Source organism: Carcharhinus amblyrhynchos, chromosome 32, assembly GCF_965287045.1.
Source record: "Carcharhinus amblyrhynchos chromosome 32, sCarAmb.v2.hapA, whole genome shotgun sequence".
Classification (NCBI taxonomy): domain Eukaryota; kingdom Metazoa; phylum Chordata; class Chondrichthyes; order Carcharhiniformes; family Carcharhinidae; genus Carcharhinus; species Carcharhinus amblyrhynchos.
The window spans coordinates 9,264,314-9,286,665 of NC_137355.1; the positions used below are offsets into that span (position 1 = coordinate 9,264,314).

General features: G+C 44.6%; 1 protein-coding gene across 1 annotated transcript; it reads left to right on the top strand.

The window, feature by feature from the left end:
• Positions 1-11,029: 11,029 nt before the first annotated feature.
• On the top strand, positions 11,030-21,842 carry LOC145360655 (uncharacterized). Its single transcript, XM_080216004.1, has 4 exons — positions 11,030-11,262; positions 19,245-19,640; positions 21,003-21,482; positions 21,814-21,842. The coding sequence occupies exons 1-4, from the start codon at positions 11,208-11,210 to the stop codon at positions 21,840-21,842; spliced, it is 960 nt and encodes a 319-aa protein (XP_080072130.1). The 5' UTR covers positions 11,030-11,207.
• Positions 21,843-22,352: the final 510 nt, after the last annotated feature.

The following is a 22,352-nucleotide window of genomic DNA, read 5'->3' on the forward strand; positions in this document are numbered from 1 at the left end:
CTTAACTGGATTTTGGACCTGTAGGCGGCCAATTAGGAAACAATGCATGGTAAAATTACCAATTTTTGTCAGCAAGTTCGGGCCCAGGACCTGTTTCTTGTCTCAACTTTGGGATTCCGATGCCTTTGCCTCTCTTGGTTGTCAGCCTTGACTGTGAAGTGCAGTACTGAGGGAGTGTGGCACTATCAGAGGTACTGCATCTCAGATGGCATCTTAAACAAAGGCCCTATCATCGAACTCTGCTGCGAAATAGTGCCATGGAATCTTTGATGTTCGAAGATTCCATGGCGTTATTTCGCAGTAGAGTTCAATAACCTTTACCAAAAATAGATTAGCGTGTCACTATTGCACTGCTGCTTGTGGGGAGCTTGCTGTGTGCAAATTGACTGTCACATATCCTGCAACTGCACTTCAGATGTACTTAACTGGCTGTAAAGCACTTTCGGACATCCTGAGGTGATAAAAGATGATATGTAAATGCAAATCTTCCTTTCTTTAGAATAAAAACCTGCACTACGGCATGTCAGAAATTGTACTGTTGCCCCTTTGAAAATAAAGCAATAGAATCTTACAGCCGAGAAAAAAGCCATTTGGCTCATTGTACTAGTGATGACTCCTTTTGAGAGCACTATTCAACTACCCTTCTCTTTCTCCAAAGCTGTACAGTCTTTCCTTAATTTTCAAGTGTGTACCCAGTAGTCACTGAATTTTCTATTGAATCTACTGGACAGTAGCTCAGAAATATCAGTAACTTTTCTCATTCAGTGTTTGTATATCCGCAGATTGCCCTCAATCTGAACTCAGGAGTTCCATGTTACAGCTGCTAGTCATATAGCCAGCCCTTCCACCGCTCCATCAGTGTATTAATTAGAAAGGAACTGATAACCCTATAATTCAGAGGAACATTGAGGAACCTGCACTTCACATAGATGCCTTTAATGAAGAAGGGATTACATAAGATTCTGTTCACACAAAAAGCCACTTCAGGATATTCTAGATGTTAATGGGAAATGTACTTTGTCAGTTTAAGCCCTGTTCACCATTGGGGGGGTTAACGTTGTATACTGGAAGTGCTTGGCCAATTCAATAAGACTCAATGGAAATGATGTTCTTTCACTGTAGCTTTGCAGGAGGCAGCTTTAGAGGGTAGTCCTGACACACACAAAGCATTGTTACACTAATTGGAGAGCTTAGTGACAGCATGGAATGTTGAGGCTACTGCATCCCTAATACGGCACAAGGGAAAGATGGTGATTCCACCACATTTGGCCTGATTCTCTCTTTCCCATGCTTGACCTTATTTTCTGAATGATGCCATAGTGGAAGAAAGCACAGACATTTACATACAGTAAGCCCCTGCTTAAGGTCGACTCACTTAACGTTGTTTTGCTTTAACATTGTTGTTACTTTATTAACAATATATCTGTCAATATTGCTGGTTTTGATATGTCATTGGCCCCACACATGATCTTTTCCCAGGTACAACTGTTCCCTCCCTCAATGCTGAGGACTCCCTTCAACTGAATGGCCATTTCAAGAGTCAGGTACATTGCTGTGGGGCCAAAGTACAGGTAAGGATGGCAGATGGCAAGGATGGGTGGCACGGTGGTTCAGTGGTTAGCACTGCTGCTTCACAGCACCCGGGACCCGGGTTCAATTCCTAGCTTGGGTCACTGTCTGTGTGGAGTTTGCACATTCTCCCCGTGTCTCTGTGGGTTTCCTCCGGGTGCTCCAGTTTCCTTCGTTGTTCTGAAAGACATGCTGGTTAGGTGCATTGACCTGAACAGGCGCTGGACCGTGGCAAACAGACTGTGACTGTGGGGAGTTTCACAGTAACTTCATTGCAGTGTTAATGTAAGCTTTGTGACTAATAAGTAAACTTTACTAGATTTCCTTCCACTACAACAATCATTCCATGGCCATCATTGGAATTAATTCCAGATTTTTAAAAAATTTCAAATCCAGGCCCATAGAGCTTTACCCTGGACTCTGGATTACTCGTCCAAAGACAACACCACAGCCTGCTCACTTCATTCCTGTGTACTGATGTTCTGCACTGACCAGCTTCTACCACGAGATGGAGTCTGGTCAATCCAAAACCAGATAAATTTGATTTGATTTATTACTGTCGCTTATATTAGTATACAGTGAAAAGTATTGTTTCTTGCGTGCCATACAGACAAAACATACCATTCATAGAGAAGGAAAGGAGAGGGTGCAGGAAAGCTAGCGTGTCCAAATCTGTGAACAATTGAATTAGAGCATTCTTAGAGAGTTTAAAGGAGTTTAAATGAAGTTTTAGAAGCATAGAACGAGAGTAAAAGATAGAATTAGAAGCTATGCTGGGCATAGCTTGCAAGAAGTCACCTCGTTGCGGCCCCATTTTGAAATTTGTAATGTTTTTACCTTTATTTGCATTTACTGTGTATTCTATTTCTTTTACATTTATTGTATTTATTTCAAAGTTAGGCATTTATGAATGTTCAGCATTTCAAGCTTACAAGACACGATTTTCCAGCTGCGCTCGCCCCAAAACTGGAAAATCCTGCCCAAGGTCAATAGACCTTTCTAGGGTCTGCCCTCACCCTCAGGTCAGGGAAATTCTACCCATAATGTTTATTTCTGCTGAGAAAATTTCTAAAGTATCTACTTTATCCTTTTATTTTAGTTTGCAAGTTATTTCTGCTAGGAATGCAGAGTACCAAACATGTACAACACCGAACATGTACAGCACATACATGCATTCTTTTTTTCCGGATGAAACATGTCTGAAGGAACCCAACTCCAGTTTTAAAATTGATTCCTCTGAGGACCTATGATTCACGTAAAGTCTTGATTTCCAAGGAGTGCAACAAAACTTGACTTGTAGCACCTTCCATAACTTCAGGTTACAGCCAGTGAAGGACCTTTGGTATGCAGTCACTGAGGAATGTCATTCAGAATTTCCCCTTTCTTAATATCACGCCCTCATTTTGTGAAATCAAGATTCATCTCAATATAATTTACTCTGTTCCAGGATTTCAAACTGTGGAACTCCATGACTTGTTTTTGGACCATAACTTCCACCAAATACCTGCCCACATAAAATCAAAACTACAAATAACATGACCTCTGTGGTTCTGATTGTGGTAAACAGCCTTTTCATCTCTCTGCAGCCTTTGACATAGTTTGCTGGGACTGCGCTCGACTGAACTCAATCCAGTAGTTCCTCTTGCACTGTTACCTTTGGCATCTCCCAAGGATCTAACCTTGGCTCTAACCTCCTCTTTCTTATCGATATGCTGCCCCTTGGCAAGGTCATACAAAGACAGGGGGCAAAATCGTCTCATAATTCGTCAGAGTGTCAGTTACAGTGAAAAAATCACTGCATAGCTCTTCAGCTGCACAGCTGAGTTTTCTCTCCAGAAAATCTGGCATTCTTCACAGAATAATGTCCTACCATTCGATCCTTACGTGTCAGATTATAGCGTAGCTGCTCAGCTCTGGGTTCTTGCCAAGAGGAAGTTGGCATGATGTTCATTCAGGAAGTTCCACCAGGCATCCTTCCTCACCTGAGAGAATGACTGTGCTCTCTTGTGTTCGTGCTAGCCCTGAACCTCCTATCAACTCTCCATTGTCCTCAACAATTTAGTGAATCCACCCAGGTGCTAAACCTCATTAAGGCTTAGGGGAGGAGACTGTGCCTGAGGCTTGCAGCCATGTTTTTGATTGGATTGGATTTGATTTGATTTATTATTGTCACATGTATTAACATACAGTGAAAAGTATTGTTTCTTGCACTATACAGACAAAGCATACTGTTCACAGAGAAGGAAACGAGAGAGTGCAGAATGTAGTGTTACAATCATAGCTAGGGTGTAGAGAAAGATCAAAATGCAAGAAGAGTCCATTCAAAAGTCTGATGACAGCAGCACAGAAGCTGTTCTTGAGTCAGTTGGTACATGACCTCAAGACTTTTGTATCTTACTCATGATGGATGAAAGTGGAAGAGAGAACGTCCAGGGTACATGGAGTCTTTGATTATGCTGGCTGCTTTACCGAGACAGCGGGAAGTGTAGACATAGTCAGTGGATGGAAGCCTGGTCTGGGTGATGGATTGGGCTACACTCATGATCTTTTGTAGTTCCTTGTGGTCTTGGGCAGAGCAGGATCCATGCTAAGCCGTGATACAACCAGAAAGAACATTTCTATGGTGCACCTGTAAAAGTTAGTGAGAGCCGAAGCTGACATGCCAAATTTCCTTAGTCTTCTCAGAAAGCAGGGGCGTTGATGGGCTTTCTTAAAACACTGTAGTGTTGGGCGGGGGTGGGGGTACACCAGGATAGGTTTTTGATAATCTGGACACCCAAAGACGTGAAGCTCTCGACCCTTTCTACTTTATCCCTGTTGATGTGGCCATAGAGGAGCATCAATTTGCAGCAGAACATGGTACACACCATAACTGATGAATTGAAGGGAGGAATATTCCAGGCCAGAGGCCATGGACCAGGAGGAGGGATCATGGGTCAGTTTCCGTGACCGTGCAAGCTTGCTGGTGTGGGCAGCAGCTCTTGAAAACTGCACTGGGCAGTGGGAACGGTGAGGGTTTGTCAGTCTTCAAATGTTGGATCATAATGGTATTAGGCAAGACTCGAGGGTCAAACAATGGATAACATTGCTGACTGTCTCCCTCTCTCTCCTTTCCACCTCCTAAGAGATTCAAGATAGTTTTCAGATTTGAGCCATGCCAGCTCACATTAATCCTGGCAACTGCTGCCATGACAGATTGGCAGTGTCAAGAGCACCAGGGCTAGCACAGGCATGACCCAGCACCACAGGACCTGGCCTTAGAGCATGAGGGAGCTACGGCAGACACTCAGGTGCTGGCCATCCATCAGGCTGAGGAGGGGGTAAGAAGTCAGTGATGCTGTAGGCCACAGATCTACAGAAAGCGCTGGTGTTTTCATGAGCTGTCAGACAACATATGCTGCCGACAACTCCGCTTTCAAAGGGACATGGAGCAATATCTGTGCCAAGTTCTTGTCTATCTTGCACCAAAAGGAGGAGGCAGACATCTGTGAAAATCACAGCTACCCTGAAGATTTTCACCACTGAATCATTTTAGGGCTTGAGCGGGCACCAGTGCAGAATCTCACAATCTTCAGCACACAAATGCATCCACAAGGATGCCCATATGCCCGGCCAATGGACTACATCACCTTCCACATGTACTATTAGGATACCCAAGCTGTAGGACTCAGTGTCATTGATGGGATGTTCAAGACCAGCAGTTGATCGATGGTACCCATGTCACCTTGAGAGCACTGTCTCGACCGGGAGTGCCCTTCATCAACAGGAGGGGCTTCCACTCCCTGAATATCCAGCTGGTGTGCAACCATCAGCTGGATATTATCCATGTCTGTGCATGCTGTTCTGGGACCACGCACAATGCATTCATCCTGGACACTCGGAGGAATCTGGAACCTTCAAGGTTATTTGTTCAGTGAAGGGCTGGCTGGTGGGGAGCAAGGGTTATCCGCTGAGGTCATGGCTAATGACACCTGCATGGAGACCCAAGACTGAGGCAGAGACCCACTGCAATGAAGCCCACTCTGCCACCAGAAACGTCATTGAGCAATGCATAGGCTTCCTAAAGATGCAGCTCCGCTGTCTGGACTGTCCTAGTGGGAGTGCAATACAGCACCTAGAGGATCGTTCAGACGTTGTTGCATGCTGTGTCCTTGGCACAGCAGCAAGACGACATTCTGGAGGAGGAGGAGGAACAGGTGGATCCATGGGGGGAGGAGGGTGACCTGGACTGGGTGGCAATGGAGCTTGGGGAGGACCCAGAGGAGGCTGCACAGGCCATGGCCAGGGTTGTACCCTACTATGGAAATGTCAAAGGTGGTCTTGGGGGGGTGCTGCAGCTGGAAGCTTTCATCGTGAACAGCTTTTGTCCTCTAATTTATTGACCCATTTTGACACAGAGAAGGACCTCATTCGGACATGCGATGCCTCCACCTACAGGGTTTGGGTCGGGGGAGTGCAAGGGGGATGTACAGGAACACCGCTAGAATGATGAAACAGAAGCCCATTACATACACATTTAGGACTGAACAGGGATATTTCCAAATTAGGAAAGGGGGTTAGTAGTTGACTTTGGCATTAAAAATTCCATCAATATGTCTGCAGTAGATGCTTCATCATATTAACTAACCATAAAGCATTGCTGGGACTTTTTAAAAAAAGATAAGGCAATACTCCCATTTCCTCCACCTGGATTCAGCATTGGGCCTTGTTACCGGCGGCTTATGAATACCCCCAGAGCACCCCCCAGGGATACGGATAGCTAATGCCAATGCACTGAGACATCTACTATTGCCCATAAGAATGGCTTTGTTACCAGCTGTGGAAGAGGTTATGATGACCGTCAATTTTTTGGATATTATGGAGGAGGCAAACCAACATCTGGATGCAAAAGGACTCAGTCCTATCTAAATTAAAACATATGATATTACATGGGGGATTCAGAAGACAGCCCTCAGATTAAATGAAACCCTGTTTGATGAAGAGAAAGATGAGCTCAATGTTGAGGGTGGCATCCTCCTCTGGGGTTCCCACATTGTTGACACTCACCGAAGGCCGTTACTTATGAATTAGACTTTGACAATCCTGGGATTTCAAAAATGAAAATGATAGCTGGCAGCAATGTTTGGTGGCCCAGTTTTGATGCAGACATTACCGACTTAGCCTTTTACAGTGTAACGGTTCCAGCTGTAGTTCACTCACTGCTGCCTCACAGTGACAGGAACCTGAATTCAATACTCAGCTTGGATCACTGTCTGTGTGGAGTCTGCACGTTCTCGCTGTGTCTGTGTCGGTTTCCTCCCACATTTTGAAAGTCATGCTGGTTAGTTACATTGACCCGAACAGGTGCCAGACTGTGGCGACCACGGGAATTTCACAGTAACTTCATTGCAGTGTTAATGTGAGCCTTACTTGTGACTAATAAATTAACTTTAACTTTTCAGCAACTCTGACGTGGTGTATTTTGGGTGCTGGTCACACTCCAGAGATGTAGGCTGGAATTTTACCTGCTTGTCTGCCCCAGAATCGAGCCTCACCTGAGCAAGATCATAAAATACCAGCTCTAGTTTGATACTTCAGTGCAGTACTGAGGGAGTGCTATGTTGCTCAGAGAAGATATTAAACTGAGGCCCTGTCTCCTCTCGGGCAGATGTAAGAGATCCCACAACACTATTCTGAAGAAAAGCAAGGGAGTTAGACATAGAATTCCTACAGTCCCCATTGTCTTGGTCAATATACATAGCTTGGCTAACATAAATTGACAGATTATCTGATAGTTATTGCATTATTGTTTGTGGGAGCTTACTGTGTGCTGTGTTTCTCACATTACAACAGTGACTGCACGTTTTGCTTTATTGGCTGTACAGCATTTTGGGATTCTGGTCTTTCACAGCAAAACAAAACTGTTAAATATAGTAGGGAAACCAGAGATAATAATGATCACTGTATTAATAATAATTATTACACTCAAAATAGAGAATAGAAGAGATATGATATGAAATTTAAAATTATTTTTCGACTAGGGTAGACTCACAATTGTGCGGAACTGAATTGGATTTAAAATTGCAGTTATATATTTTACCAGATGATGGTGACATTGCTTCCCTTCCTTGCTCCAATCATATTACTTCCCAGCTGTTATTTGTGCAGTATATGCATCAATCAAGAAATAATATCCCATGATATTTGTAAATAAATGGGCAGCCTCTTGCTAATATTAAATGGAATATTACGTGCAATGAAACTGATCAGTCTCAAGGCATTCCACATCAGTGACTGCCTTCATAAAACACATTTCATAGAATCCATACAATGAAGAAGAGGCTATTCGGCCCATTGAGTCTGCACTGACTCTCCGACAGAGCATCTTAATAAATTAGAAAGAAACAATTCTCACTCCATTGATGGAATGCTGCCATCAAGCTTAAAAATTTTCAGGAAATCATACAGCGCAGAAGGTCAATCTTCCCATCATAACTACTGTTTCCTTTTAAAGGGTTGTCCAATTAGTTCTTCTTTGCAGCCCTCAAAATCAAAGAATTGCCTTTCTGCCTTTCATTTTTTTCCCTTTACTTTTTCAGGGAATGTAGGTGTCGCTGGCATCACCCATCCCTAATTGCCCTTTCAGCTAAATGGCTTGCTAGGCCATGATGTGGGTATGCCGGCATTGGACTGGCGTAAACACAGTAAAAAGCCTGACAACACCAGGTTTTAGTCCAACCGATTTATTTGATAATAGTAGGCCATTTCAGAGGGCAGTTAAGAGTCAACTCCATTGCTATGTGTCCGGAGTCACATATAGGCCAGATCGGGTAAGGACGACAGATTTCCTTCCCTAAGGACATTAGTGAATCAGATGAGTTTTTTAATGACAATTTTCATGGTCATCGTTAGCTTTCATTCCAGATTTTTATTGAATTCAAATTCAAACCCACTTCCTTATAGTATAACCCTGGGTATCCAGTCCAGTACCACTATGTCACTCCCTCAAAGCTGGCTCCAATAAAGGACCAATCTATCTTGTGCCACTCCCTAAGTTTCTCTCTCTAACCATACACATTCTTTCTTTCCAAATAATAATCCAATTCCCTCTTAAATGACTTAATTATCCTCTATCACATTCTCTGGCAGAACCACTGGCTGTGTGAAAAGGATTTTCCTCATCCCTCCTGCCAATTACTTTAAATCTCTACCCTCCTGTTCAATCATTGCACCAATGGGAACAGTTTCTTCCTGCCCAGAGCCCTCACGATTTTGTATAATTGTATCATATTTCCCTTCTCCAAGGAAAACAGTCCCAACCTCTCCAATCTGTCCAAATAATTTTCCTCAGCCCTGAAGCCATTTTCATGGCTCTTTCCTGTTCCAGTGTTAATCCAAGTCTCTTCTGGAAGTTAAGATTGAATCTGCTTCCACTGCGCATTCAGGCAGCACATTTCAGATCATAACAACTTGCTACGGGAAAAAACATCCTTCTGATTTCCTCTCCAGTTTATTTTTCAATTAATTAAATTGTATCATCTGGTTACCAACATTCTTAACAGTGAAAACACCTTCTCATTATTTGTTCATGGGGTGTGGGTATCACTGGTTAGATAAGCATTTATTCCCATCCTTATTTACGTTAACTGTGCTCCACATTGTTTTGAAATTCTGTTAACCTCCCCTCAATATCTATTCTAAAGAGAAAAAAACCCCAGTGTCCTTTTATTTTCATGTAACTGGAGTTCGTCATCCCTGTTGCCTTTCTGTTAACCCTCCTTTGCATCTTATTAAATATCTCTTTATATTTTTAACTCCCGTGTTATTAGTAATGATTCAGCGTTCACAAAGAAAGCAGTGAAGCTGCTGACACAAGGCAGCAGATAATTGGAAATAAACTGGACTCATGTACTGTCCTGTTTTTGTATTGTTTAAATCTCGGTAATTTACAAACAGCACCTTCTGCTGGGTGATCATTTTCAACCAAAAAGGACAAATGAGGGAACAGAGCACAAAAAGGATTGGGGAACTCAGTGCCAAAAGGAGAAGTTGAGGCAACTAAAATCGATGCATTTAAGCAGAAACTAGATAAGCACGTGAGGGAGAAAGGAAGGATATGTTGATGAGAGTGGATAAGAAAGGGTAAGGGAGGTTCATTTGGAGCACATGAGCCTCTGCCACCAGCATAATCCTGTTCCTGTGCTTGAACATTATGTAGCACATGCCCTGTCTCCTGGATCATTAGCTAAGACTTGTGCAGGCCCAGAATACCTCCTTTGGTGCTTGATGTTTGCTGAGAGACTAAGGATGGTTTAGAGACGTAGGGTGAGATTATTAGGCGGAAATCATCATGGACAGGATGGAAAATTTGACACACCAGCAAAAAGTTTATTTCAGACAGGAACTTTGAGTGGAAAATCCCACCCATAAAAATCAATGAGACCACAGAAGGTGAGGCCATTTGGTCCATCGAGTCTATTTCAGCTCTCTGTGGAGAAATCTAGCCTGTTCCCAACCCCTTTCCCTGTTGCCTTGCAAGCTTATTTCCTTCAGTGTGACCATATTTCTGATCATACCTGGAGCTTGACTGCAAATGTCAACCAATTAACAGCAGGTTGGGAGGGAGAAGGGGGAAGAGAAGAGAGAAAGAGTTCCTGACAAAATCTCATTCTTCCAACATCAGGTCACTAGACATATCAGTAAACTGAAGATGCAATGACTAATTAAAAGCAACATACTGCTGGAAATCTGAAATAAAAACAGAAAATGCTAGATAAATTCAGCAGCCCTGTCAACAGCTGAGGAGGGAGAAAGAGACTTAATGTTTAGGATGTCCAAAGAGGTGCAGGTTAGGTGGCTCAGCCATGCTAAATTGCCCCTTAGTTTCCCAAAATGTGCAGGTTAGGTGGATTGGTGTGGTAAATTGCCCCTTAGTGTTCCAAATTGTGTATGTAAGAGGGACTTGCAGAGTAAATATATGGGTTATGGGGATAGGGTAAGATGTTCTGTTGAAGAGTCAGTACAGGCTTGATGGGCCAAATGGCCTCCTTCTGCACTGTAAGGATTCTATATGAATCTGTGATGTAAATGATCCTTCTACAAAATACACCATTGTTTAAGCTTATTAGCTTGGTTGGGAAAACTCCAAGATCTAATACTAATTTTACACCCAGCCCAATATTATTCTACACTGACTACAGTCCAGGATAAGATTGGACAGACTGTAAGTGCAGCTTTGTCCTCGATTGGGTCACTTACCTTCTGGGTGTGCTAACTTTAAACCTCCCCTTTGTTTTAGCAGTCACAGTCTTGTCTCCACAAGTGTTTACCATTGTTCTAAGTGGACAGCACAATATGGCACAGCTGCTGGGTGTGTTATTCACTGTTACTGTGACACACATCCTGAATGTACTGTTATATTAAGAACCTCAACCCTCCTGTCCCTATTTTGGTTGGAGGATTGAACATGCTAACACCTGTGCCCACACCATTTATATAGTTCTATTACGTAAATTTAATTCAAATTGATGCAACAGGAAGCTGTTTTTCTCTTCCACAACCCTTGCAAGGGCCACTTCCCTTTTTTCGTTATGAGTCAGTGTGCAATGTTAAAACAATCATCCAGTTTCTGAAGGGCTAACATGATCTAAGAATCTGCAATGGCACTTGGTGCTCTATCTGTGGGTCTTTTGCTTCTGTTTCATCATGCTACAGGTAAGGATTAATACTTTACATTAATCTGCAGATTGTCTAGAGATATCAGTTTATATTTTTATCAACACAGAATGTTCAGATATCATTTCCCATTGGTGCTGTTATAGTGTTATAATGATGGTTCGGACCAGCCTCCCATCATTAAAGTGTGGAGAAGTGGAATGGATGGAGACTCTTACACAAAAATTGAGACTTGAAACAAATGGAGCTGCTCCAGTCACTCAGTAAATTATTGAACACCCCCCCCTCCTCCCCATCTTGTCATTGTCTCATAAATTGCAGTGGGGTTAGGGAGAGGGAGTGGGATGTTGACAGGAAGGGGCATGTCAGAACTGGGATTAGAAGGTGGGTCGGACAGCGTGATGTGGGAGTTGGGGAGGTGATCAGAATGTGCAAATGGGGGGATGAGAGTGTGTAGTAGGGCTCAGACAGTGTGAGGGTGGGGATCGAACTCAATGATTGGACTGTGTGAGATGGGGAAGAGGTCAGAGTTTGTGATGGGGGGTCAGACTATGTGGACTATGTGATTGAGGGTCAGGCTAGTGATGACGTCCAGACTATGCAATTGAAGGGTCAGACTGCGTGATTAGGGAGTGATCAGACTATTTGAGTGAGAGTCAGCCTACGTGATCACTACAGCACAGAAGGAGGCCACTCAGCCCATCAATGAGAATAAACCATTTACAACTAAAGGACTTGCAACACAACAACACAAGTCTGCGCTCAGCAACTTCCTCAACTCATTCTGCCTAATTCCAGCCTTAGAGATCTGTGCCCTCGCTCCTGAGGCATGCACACTCACACACCATTGGTTCCAGCTTGGTCATGTGGCCCACAAAGGGGCCACACCATTACAATAGTGATTGTTTTAAGTTCCTCTCTCCATTTTGTCTCTTGATTCTTTAATATTGTTATTATTTTTTGACAAAGACGGTCTTGTTCCTCTGATATGATACTGAGGACACTTGAACAGGAAGTGGGGAGGGAGGTGGGTGCAGAATTTGTTGAAATACTGAGGAGCATGTGAAGGGCAAGAATATTGAGGACAGGAAGTCAGGAAGTTGGAGCAGAGAGAGCAAGAGAGTTGAAGGTGCAAGTGGATATAATTTAAGTTGAAGAGTTACTGAATGGAAAGATAAAGCAAGGAGAATAAGGAAAATGTCCTGACAGCAGAGCAGTTAGGGGGAACAAGTTGGGTAGCCATTACAAAATGAGAAATTGGAGGAGGGGAAAGATTGCGAGGTCTTCAGATACAATGAGGCTGCTGGAAGAATAAGGGGTGAGATGAGCTCTAAGGATGAATGACACATTTGTCCATGCAGTTTGAGTGAGAGATGAGAGGAGCAGTGTTATATCCTGTTTGTGAAGCAGGTTTCAGTCAGCCCAGCATGCTGTTCAAATAATCATCAGGCAGAAAATTAAGGACACGTGAGATTGTGGCTCAGTTGGGATTTTTTTTGCTGTGTTCGTATTGTCTGATTGGAAACTGAGCCAAATGGCAGAGGGACGCAGATCACGGGTCAAGGAGGGACTTGCAGTTGGAGCCAGACTGTCAAAGGAAGCAGTCGCATTGTAGTCTAGTCTTACCTTGTACATGTGTATAAATACTTTGTTGGCAATAAAGGCTTGATTGTTAAAGCTGCATCAAGTTACCCTCGATCTATTATAACTTGTTTCATTAATGAATTGGAATCAAAAAGAGTTTCAGGATCTTAGCTACCTGTACCACAGACTTTCAGAAAGTCTTTCACTCCCACATCCACATCCTCCAAGGCACAAGTCAGGAGTGTGATGGAATACTCTCCCCTTGCCTGGATGAGTGCAGCTCCAACAACAAGCAAGATGTTTGACATCAGCTAGGACAGCACTTGATTGGCACCCCATCCATAAACATTCACTCCCTCCACCACTGACACACAGTAGCAGCAATATGTACCATCTACAAAACGCTCTTAGGAATTCACCATAGCACCTTAGACAGTATCTTCCAAGCCCACGACCATCTTAAAAGACAAAGGCAGCAGACACATGGGAACACTGTTCTTTCACTGGGTCAAAGTGACGACATGAATTGCAGTGGTTCAAGAAGGCAGCTCACCAGCACCTTCTCGAGCAATTAGGGATGGCAATAAATGTTAGCCTTGCCAGTGACGCCCAAATCCAGTAAACCAATAAAAATAAATATTTGAAGAGAATTATGTGATTTTGAGATGATTTTTAATGATTTTGCGAGGGGTTTCCTTATGATTGTTTACCTTTAAGAAAAATTCAGTTTATAGCTGTCCCAGTAATTGGCAAATATTGATACGTTTCAAAGATTTATGAATGGAGCAGCAATCATAGAATCATAGTATCATACAGCGTAGAAGAGGCCCTTCAGCTCATCGAGTCAGCACTGATACATTAGAAACACCTGAACTCCTACGCAGTCCCATCTGCCAGCACTTGGCCCATAGCCCTGAATGTTATGATGTGCCAAGTGCTCATCCAGATACATTTTAAAGGGTGTGAAGCAACCTGCCTCTACCACTCACCCAAGCAGCGCATTCCAGACCATTATCATCCTCTGGGTAAAGAAGTTTCTCCTCCCATCCTCCCCTAAATTTTCTTCCCCTCACCTTGAACCTAAGTCCCCTTATGACTGACCCTTCAACTAAAGAAATCATCTGCTCCTTACCCACATAATCTTGTCCATGTCCCTCATAATCTTGTACACCTTGATCAGAACACCCCTCAGTCCTCTCTGTGATAATAACCCAAGCCTACCCAACCTCTCTTCATAACTTAAATATTCCATCCCAGCCAGCATCCTGGTGAATCTATAGTCATCTGTAGTCATCAATGTAATTTATATTAATTACAAATAATAGGTGGCCCAGCACAGATCCCTGTGGTATGACACTGGACACTGGCTTCCAGTCACTGAAGCAACCTTCTGCCATCACCCTCTAATTGCTATTACTGAACCAATTTTGAATTCACTTTATCAAATTACCCTGTATACCATTTTCCTTCTTTACAAGTTTCCCATGTGGGACCTTGTCAAAGCTTTGCTGAAATCCATATAAACTTCATCGATTACACTACCCTCATCTACATACCTGGTCAAAATTCAATCAAACTTGGTAGTCTTTCCTCTGACGAAGCAATGATGACTATCCCTGAGTGGAAATAGATGCTCAGAAGTTCCTCTAATAGTTTTCTATCCACTGATATGAGACTCGCTGGTCTGTAGTTCCCTGGTTTAATAGCGGAACCCTTCTTAAATGATGGAACCACATTAGCTGTTCTCCAGTTATCTGGCATCTTCCCGTGGCCAGAGAGGAATTGAAAATTTGCATCAGAACCCTTACAATCTCAGGCCCGATTTTAATATTTGGAGTCTAAGGGCTGGTTCTGGGCATAATACAGATCTGAGCCCAGAATCCTCTTTGCAGCACACTCATACGCATTTTTGCTGGCTCCATTCCGATCCGCACTGTGGGCGGGGCTTAGTGCTGCCAGAATGATCGGAACTCTGAACTGCACATGCGCAGTTCGAAAAAAATTTGAAAATGAACGTCTGGGTGGGAAAGAAAAACTCAGAGAGAGAACGTCTGTCTAACACAGAGCACCCTCTGGGGGAGGAGGGGATGTGGGGGGGAGGAGGAGGTGGATCAGAGCATCCTCTGGGGTGGAGGGGGGAGAGGGCTGATTGTTGTCTGGTGACAGGGGGAGGAGGCCCGATCGCTCACTGATCTCTGGTCAGGGGTGGTTTATATGGCAACACTGCTTATCACAGTATTTCTAGCGATTGTTCAAAGTGAATGATTGTCTGCTGTTGAGATAATCCATTAAATGCTCAACACAATAAATGCATTCAATCAGTCCATTACCTGTCTGCAGCTCCTGATAGCTGGGAATGGAATTAAAAAGTAGAACCGACAAGGTGGTCATCTCTGGGCTACTGCCTGAACCGAGTGCAGACGGGCGTAGGGTTGATAGGATTAAGGAAGTGAATGGGTGGCTCAGGGATTGGTGTGGGAGGAATGGGTTTGAATTTATGGGGCATTGGCACCAGTATTGGGGTAGGTGGGACCTGTTCGAGCGGGATGGGGTGGGTCTGAACCGTGCTGGGACCAGAGTGCTGGCGAATCGTGTAAAGAGGACTGTAGACAGGGCTTTAAACTAATTGGGGGGGGGGGGGGGGGGGGAGGCAGCGGGGAGGGTGTGAGGGTAGGTGACATTACGGGGTCTAAAGTTAAGGAGACGGTACAGGTAAGGATAGAGGCCGAGGATGTCCCAATAATAGAGGGAGTAAGGGGCGTGAGTATGGTTGGTGGCGTTCTGGCAAATAAGGTCCAGGTGAAGGCTGGGATGAAGGCGCTTTATCTGAATGCGCGAAGCATTAGGAATAAAGTGGATGAGTTGGTGGCGCAGATCGACACAAATGGATATGATCTGGTGGCCATTACAGAGACGTGGCTGCAAGGTGACAGGGACTGGGAGCTGAATGTCCAGGGGTATCAAGTGTTTAGGAAGGATAGGCAGGAGGGAAAAGCAGGGGGGGGGGGGGGCGTAGCTCTGCTGGTTAAGGATAGCATCAGGGTGGTAGCAAGGGATGATATTGCAGCCAAGGAGCAGAACGTGGAATCGTTGTGGGTGGAGATTAGGAACAGCAAAGGGAGGAAGACGCTGGTGGGTGTCGTCTATAGGCCCCCGAATACTGATCTGGAGGTGGGGCGGGCTGTTAACGCGCAAATAAGTGCGGCGTGCAGGAATGGGACGGCCATAGTTATGGGGGATTTCAATCTGCATATTGATTGGTCGACCCATGTTGGACGTGGTGGGCTCAAGGAGGAGTTCTTGGAATGCTGCCGGGATAGTTTCCTGGAACAGTGTGTGTTGGAGCCGACGAGGGAGCGAGCTATCTTGGATCTGGTGCTATGTAATGAGGCGGGTAGAATAAGGGAACTTGCGTTGAAGGATCCTCTTGGAGAGAGTGATCATTGTATGGTGGAGTTTCTGGTGCAGATGGAGGAGGACAAAGTGGGTTCCCGGACACACGTCCTTTGTTTGAACAGAGGGGAGTACGGTAGGATGAGAGAAGAATTGGCGAATGTGGACTGGGGGAGCGCGTTGGAAGGTAGGTCTGCTGAGGAGCAGTGGAGGATCTTTAAGGAGATCTTTCTTGGTGCTCAGCAGAAATTTATTCCGATGGTCAAAAAGGACCGTAGGAGGAGAGGTAATAAGCCGTGGATAACAAAGGAGGTGAAGGAAAGTGTTAAATTAAAAGTGGAGGCGTTTAGAGTAGCTAAGAGTAGTGGGCAAGAAGAGGATTGGGAGAGGTTTAAATGTCAACAAAGATTGACAAAGAAGTTGATAAAGAAGGGTAGGAGAAACTATGAAGCTGGGCTAGCGCTTAATATAAAAAAGGATAGCAAGAGTTTTTATAAGTATATAAAAAGGAAGAGGCTGGCTAGGGTGAACGTTGGTCCCTTAGAGGATGAGAAGGGGGACTTAGTGGTAGGGGATGGAGAAATGGCTGAGGTCTTGAATAACTTTTTTGTTTCGGTCTTCACGGAGGAGGACGTGAATAATTTGCCAGATGTTAGAGATGGAAAGGTGGTAGGACTGGAGGGTCTCGATGACATTACTGTTACTAGAGAGGTGGTGCTCGACAGACTGGAGGGGCTGATTGTGGACAAGTCCCCAGGACCGGATGGAATGCATCCGAGGGTCCTGAAAGAAATGGCAGCGGTGATAGCGGATGCCTTGGTGGTTATTTTCCAGACGTCGCTGGATTCCGGGGAAGTGCCGGAAGATTGGAAAACGGCTAATGTTACGCCGTTGTTTAAGAAGGGTGCCAGGCAAAAGGCGGGGAATTATAGGCCTGTTAGTTTAACGTCTGTTGTAGGTAAAATGTTAGAATCCGTCGTCAAGGAGGAAATAGCGAGGCATCTTGAGGGGAACTGCTTGATAGAGCAGACGCAGCACGGTTTCGTTAAAGGGAAGTCGTGTCTGACAAATTTACTGGAGTTCTATGAGGATGTGTCTAGGGCGGTGGATGGAGGAGAGCCGGTGGATGTGGTCTTTCTGGATTTTCAGAAGGCGTTTGACAAGGTACCTCACAAGAGGTTATTGCAGAAGGTAAGGGAGCATGGAGTTGGGGGTAGGGTGTTAGCGTGGATAGAGGACTGGTTGTCAAATAGGACGCAGAGAGTGGGGGTCAATGGGTGCTATTCGGATTGGCGGATGGTGACTAGTGGAGTGCCCCAGGGGTCGGTGCTGGGGCCTCAGCTATTTACCATTTATATAGATGATCTGGAGGAGGGAACCGAGTGTAGGGTGTCGAAATTTGCTGATGACACCAAAATTGGTGGAAAGGCAAATTGTGCGGAGGGTGGGGAGAGTCTACAGAAGGATCTAGATAGGCTGGGCAAATGGGCCAGGAACTGGCAAATGGAATTTAATGTTGGCAAGTGCGAGGTGGTCCACTTTGGTAGGAATAATGGTAGGAAGGATTATTACTTACGTGGAGAAAAACTGCAGCAGGCGACGGTGCAGAGGGACCTCGGGGTCCTTGTGCATGAGTCGCAAAAACCCAGCTTGCAGGTGCAGCAGGTGGTCAGGAAGGCAAATGGGATGCTGGCCTTCATCGCGAGGGGGATTGAATATAAAAGTAGGGAGGTCTTGCTGCAGCTGTATAGGGCATTGGTGAGGCCGCAGCTGGAGTACTGTGTGCAGTTTTGGGCGCCGTACTTACGCAAGGATATTTTGGCCTTGGAGGGAGTGCAGAGGAGGTTTACTAGGCTGATGCCGGAGTTGAGGGGGTTGAGCTATGAGGAGAGGCTGAATAAATTAGGCTTGTACTCGTTAGAGTTTAGAAGAATGAGGGGAGATCTCATTGAGACGTATAAGATGATGAATGGGATGGATGGGATAGAGGTGGAGAGACTCTTCCCGCTCAGAAAGGATAATAGGACTAGGGGGCACAGCCTCAAGATAAAGGGAGGGCGGTTTAGAACGGAGTTGAGGAGGAACTTCTTCACTCAAAGGGTGGTGAATCTCTGGAATTCTCTGCCCGTTGAAGTGGTGGAGGCTACCTCGCTAAATATTTTTAAGATGCGGGTTGATGGGTTTTTGATAAGAGAGGGGATTAAGGGTTATGGGGAGAGGGCGGGAATGTGGAGCTGAGCCAAGACAGATCAGCCATGATCTTATTGAATGGCGGGGCAGGCTCGAAGGGCTAGTTGGCCTACTCCTGCTCCTATTTTCATATGTTCCAATGATAGCAACGCGTTCACTCCGGGAAGAGGGATTCATTCCTCTGATGGGGAGGAGAGGTCGCCCGCAGAGTGGCAGCGGACCCCCCCTACCTCCCCCTACCACCAGAGATCCATCCGCCCAATGTCCCTTCCCCACTCCCACCACCCCCCCCGAGGATGATCTGGGTCACAGAGCCATTGTTGGCTTTGAAGCTGCTTCGGAGGTTCCCCTGCAAAGTAAACATCTGCTTCAGATTTTTATTTTGCAGGTTGCTTACAGCTTGAATCCGGAACGAAGCAGAAGATGGTAAAATGGGATTTGGTGGTAAAGTTGGGCGCACGGTTACGTGCCCGAATCAGGTGTCGGTAAAGTCACAATCTGCTCGGATTCGGGTGCAGATTGCGTTAAAGGCCCAATGCCTGAATTTGCTGCAATTTCGCACCCGAATGCGGGTGCGAATTTTTGGTAAAATTGGGCCCCTCGTCTGTTGCATCCCACAGCAGCCTAGGGCACAATTCATCAGGATCTGGAGATTTATTCACTTTTAAGGCTGCCACCACCTCCAATACCTTGCTTCCCCATATCAATTTGGCCAAGTACCAGCTCATTGTGTGGACTAACAAAAATCACAATTGTTCATTTATTGTGCGAGGTTTTGATGAACATTAATGTTTAATTGTCTTTCCTTATGGAATGTTATTTATCTCCATCCGATTCTGACCCTATCCCTGCAGGATCCACCTATCTCCATTTCCGAGGTTCAGGAGATGTCACCACTCTGCAATGCAACACACCCACTGGTGCTGGGAATGTCGGAACCTTGTGCAGCATTCAGGATTTCAGTACTGAAGCAAAAACTGAGAAAATACCATGTGAGAAAGATGCGAAGAAAATGCAGGATTGTGAAAATTTCGGTCGTGAGAAAAAGAATGAGAAGCTGCAGTGTCAAAAATGCAAAAATAATGAAGGTGAAATGAATTCACTGACATTCGCTGTGAAGACAGTCGACTCGATGATATTTACCTGCACGGTTCAGGATTCCACAGAATCATCAAAATGTCCAAACTGGAAAACCCTGATAGGGGAGGGATGTGAAAACCACAACTTGTTCTTTGTGATAAACCCGAGCGGTGAGTGAACTGGAGATATCGGGGGAATTATCACCGGGGGACATTGGGAAGATTGAAGCTGAGATATTAGGGGAGGCATTAGGACAGAAAGCTGTCATTCGAGACAATTATAGATTCTTTATGGAGATGAAATTATCAAGCATGTAAATAAAGAGTAACAATTGAGACGCAACTGACAGATTTCAAAGATGATGGCCAGGATGGCGGCAGGGCCGGAGAATCAACGGGAGTCCTCAAATGGATTTTACACAGTTGGGATTTCCTGTCTGTAATGTTAGTTCCTGCCATGAAAGGTCGGGAAGTCCATTGCCACACATTTTAATCTCATTAATTAGCTTCCCACTTTTATTATCCCCTTACGCTTCAATTTCCCCCCTCGCTTCAGTGGGGTTTATAACAGCTTTTTGGCAAATAGTTTAAAGTTTTAAAGTTTATTTATTATAGTCACTGGTAGGCTTACATTAACACTGCAATGAAGTTACTGTGAAACTCCCCTGCAAAAATCCCTGTGTGGCACCTGTTCGGGTACACCAATGCAGCTAAACAGCATGTCTTTTGGACTGTGAGAGGAAATCAGAGCACCCAGAGGAAACCCATGCAGACACGGGGAGAATGTGCAGACTCCGCACAGACAGTGACCCAAGCCAGGAATCGAACCCGGGTCCCTGGCGCTGTGAGGCAGCAGTTCTAACCACTGTGCCACCATGGTGCAAACAGGGACCTGGCGAAGAAAACCCACCTTGGGTACACAGGAAGTACAGCCCCAAGGGGGTAGAGGGTCATGCCTGGAAACTATCCTGGCAGTGCCTCCTGACATTGCCCCTTGGCACTGCAGTGCCAGAGGGAATTGCTGGAGAGAGTGGGCTTCCAGTAGGGAGGTCTGTGGGTGATGGTAAGGTGGTATTCCCTGGTGTTGGGGTTTCGCTGGGAGGGGCGTCTGCATGGAGGTGGAAGGCGGTGGGGGGGGGGGGGGGGGGGTGCTCCCCATTTCCGTGGAGAGGGGAGGTGGGATCCCCTCTTATTTTTATTGGTTTGGTTTGAAAGATGCCGGGTCTCTTGAAGTCTGAGGTTACTGTGGGAGAAGGTTCAATCAGCAGCCAGCCCGCCAGTGTGACGTTTGGGAACCACCTCCTGGATTTATTTGGAGCAAGTGTCAAAAATTATGGTGGGAAAAGCCGGCAGTGGAGCTGGCGGGCTACAAAAGAACAAAAAATTCTGCCCAATGTGCTTGATAAACTGTTGAGGAGGTAACAGACAAAGTTGATGGAGAAATGCAGTTAACGTGGACTTTTGGAAATCCTTTGACAAAGTACCGCATTGAGATTATTTGAGTAAAATTATTCTTTTCGATATTGTTTCCAGATTCGGATGAAGGATTTTCTACTGTTGAAACTTCCCCATCACTGACTGTATCAGAGGGAGAGAATGTGACTTTACCCTGCCAGTTTGAGAATAGAAAATCTCTGCCCTTCACTCTGCTTTGGATCATATCTGGAAATATTAACAAGTGTCTGTACTCTGTTCATATTGAGGATTATAGATCACATTCTAACATACACTGCTGTGTGGATAAAGAGTCATCACAAAGAATCTCTAACCAAAGCTCAGACAGTCCTACAAATAAAAGCCAGTCTCACAACCTCACTATTCACTCAGTGAAGGAGTTGGACACTGGGAGCTATCTTTGTGTTGTACATGCTCAGGTCTCAGGGAAACCTGTCTGGAAGATTACAGCAAACATCTCCCTCAGTGTTATAAAAAGTGCAGAAAATCCAGACACCTACACCTCAACACCTGAAATATCTTCAGTGACCAACAGTGGAATTACTACAAATAATAAAGGTAAGTCAGACTATGCATGATATGATTTAAATCATTTGATATCAATGATTCCAACTGAGGGACTTTGTACCTGTTGTAAACTGGTTCAATTTCCATCATTCGTCATTTATCATTTCTAGATTCTAACTGGAAAGTTATGTTTTTCAGACCAGGTAACAAGGAGTTCAATCTCAAGTAGTGAATCCCCAGACACTCTCACCTCAACATCTGGAATATCTCCAGTGACTAATCGTGTATCTCTTGTTACAACCCCTGTGTATGTTACTACTGGACCAAAAGATCCCAAATGGAACCTTCACTCAAAAAAATGTAACTTTTACATTTTTGTTAGAAAATGAAAACAAAGAGTCACAGGACTAACAACTAGCTTTTAACAATAAAAAACCATTTATTGAACATGAAAAGTTTGATTATAATACAATACATCTTCACTCCCACTTCATAAATGTACATGGATTTTAAGGATGACAGAGGTTACAAGATATATCTTATGCTATAGTAGTCTCAGTAAACACACAGTCCCTTTAAACCACAGGGTGACTGTGGTCAAACATACTCCATTCTGAAACCAAGTGGCAGACGCCACCCAAATGAACTTCTGTGGCCTTCTTCTCAAATCCCCCCAGATGATTCTCACACGTTGAGCCAACTGATCTTACTGGACTTCCACATGAGTGATTCCAAACACCTCTCTCAAAAAGACATGCTTTAGAATCTTCTATCAAACAATTATTTCTCTCACCTGTTCCCAATAAGAATCCACTTCCAGGTTTTATAGCTCTCCATTCAATGTTCCTTTGTCTTGAATGCTTTCAAGCTTTCACACAAACACTAAAAGATCCAGCACTAATTACTTCACAATTGCTTCAA